This window comes from Physeter macrocephalus, chromosome 6 (genome assembly GCF_002837175.3).
Source record: "Physeter macrocephalus isolate SW-GA chromosome 6, ASM283717v5, whole genome shotgun sequence".
NCBI classification, from domain to species: Eukaryota; Metazoa; Chordata; class Mammalia; order Artiodactyla; family Physeteridae; genus Physeter; species Physeter macrocephalus.
In genome coordinates, this window is record NC_041219.1 from 1,302,666 (window position 1) to 1,306,709 (window position 4,044).

Genomic DNA, 4,044 nt, shown 5'->3' on the forward strand with positions numbered 1-4,044 from the left:
GCTTACCCTTCCCCCTCCCCATGTCCTCAAGCCCATTCTCTATGTCTACGTCTTTATTCCTGTCCTGCCTCTAGGTTCTTCAGGACCTTTTTTGTCTTTTTTTTTTAGATTCCGTATATATGTGTTAGCATACGGTATTTGTTTTTCTCTTTCTGACTTACTTCACTCTGTATGACAGACTCTAGGTCCATCCACCTCACTACAAATAACTCAATTTCATTTCTTTTTATGGCTGAGTAATATTCCATTGTATATACGTGCCACTTGAAGATGCAGAGAAGTTTTTAATGTTTCTTTCCTGGAGCTGTAAATGACTTGAGTGGGTACCCATAGACGACACGGATCAAAAACTTTTTCAGTAGCCTTTTTATCTATGACAAGTTGTTTCCTTGGAGACTTGCAGTATTTTTTACTTTTTGTAAGAAAGATCCCTTGACTATAAATTCAGGGATTAAAAAAAATCATTGTTGTGTGGAAGTATTTTTAAATATCATATAGCTATCTCCTTTGCCTTGGTTTTATTGTACATAGCTTTTCAGCTAGGCAAATAAATTCATCTGTGCGGGGTTTGTTGTGGTATTTACTTATCTGATTACTTTCTTCTGATGTCTACCTCTTTCTGCAGTCACATATTTCCAACGCACTCTACACCTCATAAACTCTTTGAGCTTTGATAATTTCTCTATAAAACACTATCATACTCTAACTGGTATGATAGTTACTGAGTAATTTGCTTATGGGTTTAAAATGCTAAAGCACTTTACTGTATGCGGAGTCGGTTACGGTCCCCTTTTTGTTAGTTCTTAATTATGGGGCAGGAGGAAAAGAGATGGTTCTCATTTTATTCCCATCTATCCATTATCTGTAGGATCAGAATTTATTCATATGGTCATCCCAAGGGTGGCACACTGTTGAAATAATAATAGCTACACTTAAAATCCAATATTCATGGAGTGCTTGCAATGGGCAGGCATGGTTCTAAGCACTCTAGATGTAAAATTAACTCATTTAGTCCTCACCATCATCCTATGAGGTAGATACTGTTATCATCCCCATTTTATAGATGTGGGCACTGAGGCACAGAGAAGTTAAGTAAATTGCCCCAAATCACCCAGTTAGTAAGTGGGAAGGCCTGATTTTGAACCTAGGTACCTTGGCTCTATAATCTGTGCTTTTAATAATGTGAATCTATTGCTTATAAATGGTTCCTGTTGATGAAGTTCAGGGATCTATGAATCAGACTGGTAGAATTTTAAATGTTTCATAGTCTTTGCTTATTATAATTATACATGTTTTGAGCATGCAGCTTGTTAAACGAAAGGAAAGGCAACCAACATGTATACAACATCAAGTACCTGCAGTGCCGTCATTGTGTTAGGAAGTTTACACACATCATCTCATTCGATTCTCCCCACAACCCTGTGAAGTAGGTGGGATTATTCTCCCTGTCTTTTCAAGTGAGAAAACTACCCCAGGAAGTCTAATTAACTAGTTATTGTCCCACAGCTAATGAGTAGCAGAGCTGGGACTTAATCCTGGATCTTTCTGACTGTAAATCAGTCAGACTCCAGGGCCTGTAATCTTGTCCACAAACTTTCCATTGGAAAAATCGTAAACAGTATGCAGGTGATCTCCGGCTTACGTGTACCTGAGTAACATATGTGCCTCGTGTGTGGTTATCCATGGGACCCTTCCCATCACCCTGCTTCTGCAATGTGAAATTTCCTCCTTTGCTCATACCAGCGGTACTTTTGGAACGTGTAATCTGTAGACCATCTACTTAGCCCCACTGGCATCTCTTTGATATGTCCTTTCTTTTCTGACCTGACTGCCTTGGTTCCCTCCCTCGTTGCCTCATGCCTGGCACTGTCCTCCCTGGCCTCCCCATCGTACCCCGAACTCGCCATGCCACCTCCCGGGCAACCGTGCCGAGGGCACATCTGTTCCCACACTCCATATTAAAGGCCTTTCAGTGACGCTTGTCCTGAGGGGGCTCAGCAGGCAGGGGAGGCCTTTGCGATCTGCTCTCTGCACCTCTCTGCCCTCAGCTCTCCCTGGCGCCCCCAGCCGTGCAGCCACTCCCACGCTGGTGGTGGGGACCTACATGCATTTCCCGCGGTAGTGCCTTCTGTCTCCTGTATCCACATCTTTGGGATGTTTTTTCCACCTTGTCAACCTGCAGAATATTTTTCAAAACTCATCTTAGGCATTACTTCTCTTCCTCACTCTTCCTGCCACTCGCAGGATAAACTTAACCACTTTATTTATGCCCACATGCTATTCGGTATTTTTCATGAACACGTCAGCCATTTATTTCATTTATTTATTTACATGATTGTGGTAGTGGGATTTGAACAGCACTCCAGAGCATGGAATTTTCCCATCATCATATTGTTTTTGGATGGCTCTATGGAAATCCCCTAACCTTAGTGTATGCCAAAGAGCATGTCTTATGATTGGTGGGCAAATAGAGTTATCCTGCTATACAAAGAGTGTCATCATAGATAAAACAAACACACAGGTCTCTTTGCTTTGGGTTATTCCTTCCCCCTCTAGAAGAAGGATTAAAGTCTCACCTGTCTCACAGGATGGGCGGTGACAGATTCTTTATTTACATGTCGAACCAAACACAAGAAACAGGGTGTAATTTCCAGCTAGCAGCAGTGTTCCGAGAAGGGCTGAAAAGACTCCCTGTGAAAATATCCTGTGGACTGATGAAATATGCAGATAAAGTTTTTGTATATTTCATCTTTCACTTCTACTGTGGTTTGGTTTCAGTCTGTCGATGCCACTGCAGTTTGCAGATCCGGAGAAACAGATTCCCTCTAGGGAATAATTGTACTTGGGCACCCAATTTCCTGGTTATAATTTCTGATCAGTGATGGGTATTCTGATGTGTAGAATGTGTCACGTGGAAACAAAGATGCCACAGGTGGGGCTGTGAGTCAGGGGAGCAGCATGGCAAAGATGGGAACTCATCCTAGAATAAGCACCTTTACATTGCCCTTCGAATCTTTAAAATCTTTTCTCTGCCTAAAACAGGCTGTACTGTGAGTGTATGATAGGATTTTGATTTTTGTTGGTTGCTAACTTGGTCGATTTGATGGCAAGAGAAAACATGTCTTGTTGTGCTTGCAGCATGTACCTGATAGCATGGGTATCCTAAACAGTTCCTTTTTCTGTCCTTTATCTAGGCAGATAGAATGTTGTGAAACAGCAGATGAATTCTATAGCACCATGGGGCGCCTTACCCAGGAGATGCTGGAGAATGATCTTCTGGAAAGCCATGAACTCATGCAGGTGAGTGGGCAGTGCCACCCCCCTTGGCTCGGGGGACCCTGGTACCATGGGAACAAGCAGTGCCAGAGCAGCGGTCTTGGGAAATGTATTTGCCCAGCCCTCAGATGTAGTTTTTCAAATGACCAAGAGTTGATATATAATTTGTTAAGAATCTAACTGTGTCACAAGAGGAAGGAAGAAATGGATATTTGTTACGGCTTTCGTTCCAACTGTGTTGCTTAAAAATCATAACATGCAATACAAAAACAAACCAAAAAACCACCAGAACACCTCCTCCCTCACCCCCAAATCACCAGGTATTTGTTCTGAATCTGATTCTTAGCTGTAAAGGGAGACTTGTGGGGAGAAATAATTATTTCTGGGAAGGGATTATTGAGGGTGAAAAGGAGATTATTCTAATCAGCATTTTGGTTTATTTGTTTTGTCCACGTTTGCAACTCATGTTATTACATATGACTCATAAATTTCAAAATGGAAGACTTGAAGGGTTTTGTCATTTTTCTGGCATGTTGCTGTATCTCAAGGTTACATTCGCCAAATCATTAAAATTGGCAGTGAGTATAGAAGAGATAGCAGATTTGTTAACATGCTTTCTTCCATTAGGCTGTATAACATGATTTTTCTGCAGTCTCCTCCCTCTTCTTTTGTTTTTTTTTTTTTTTTTTTTTTGTGGTACACGGGCCTCTCACTGTCGTGGCCTCTCCCGCTGCGGAGCACAGGCTCCGGATGCGCAGGCTCAGCGGC

General features: G+C 42.0%; 1 protein-coding gene across 2 annotated transcripts in view; it reads left to right on the forward strand.

The window, feature by feature from the left end:
• The window catches only part of TBC1D30 (TBC1 domain family member 30), a 91,949-nt gene that overhangs the window by 70,062 nt on the left and 17,843 nt on the right, over positions 1-4,044 (forward strand). For both annotated transcript variants that reach the window (XM_024122966.2, XM_024122967.2), the window contains one exon: positions 3,195-3,300. In XM_024122966.2, coding sequence (XP_023978734.1) covers positions 3,195-3,300 — 106 coding nt within the window. The remainder of the gene's footprint in view (positions 1-3,194; positions 3,301-4,044) is intronic.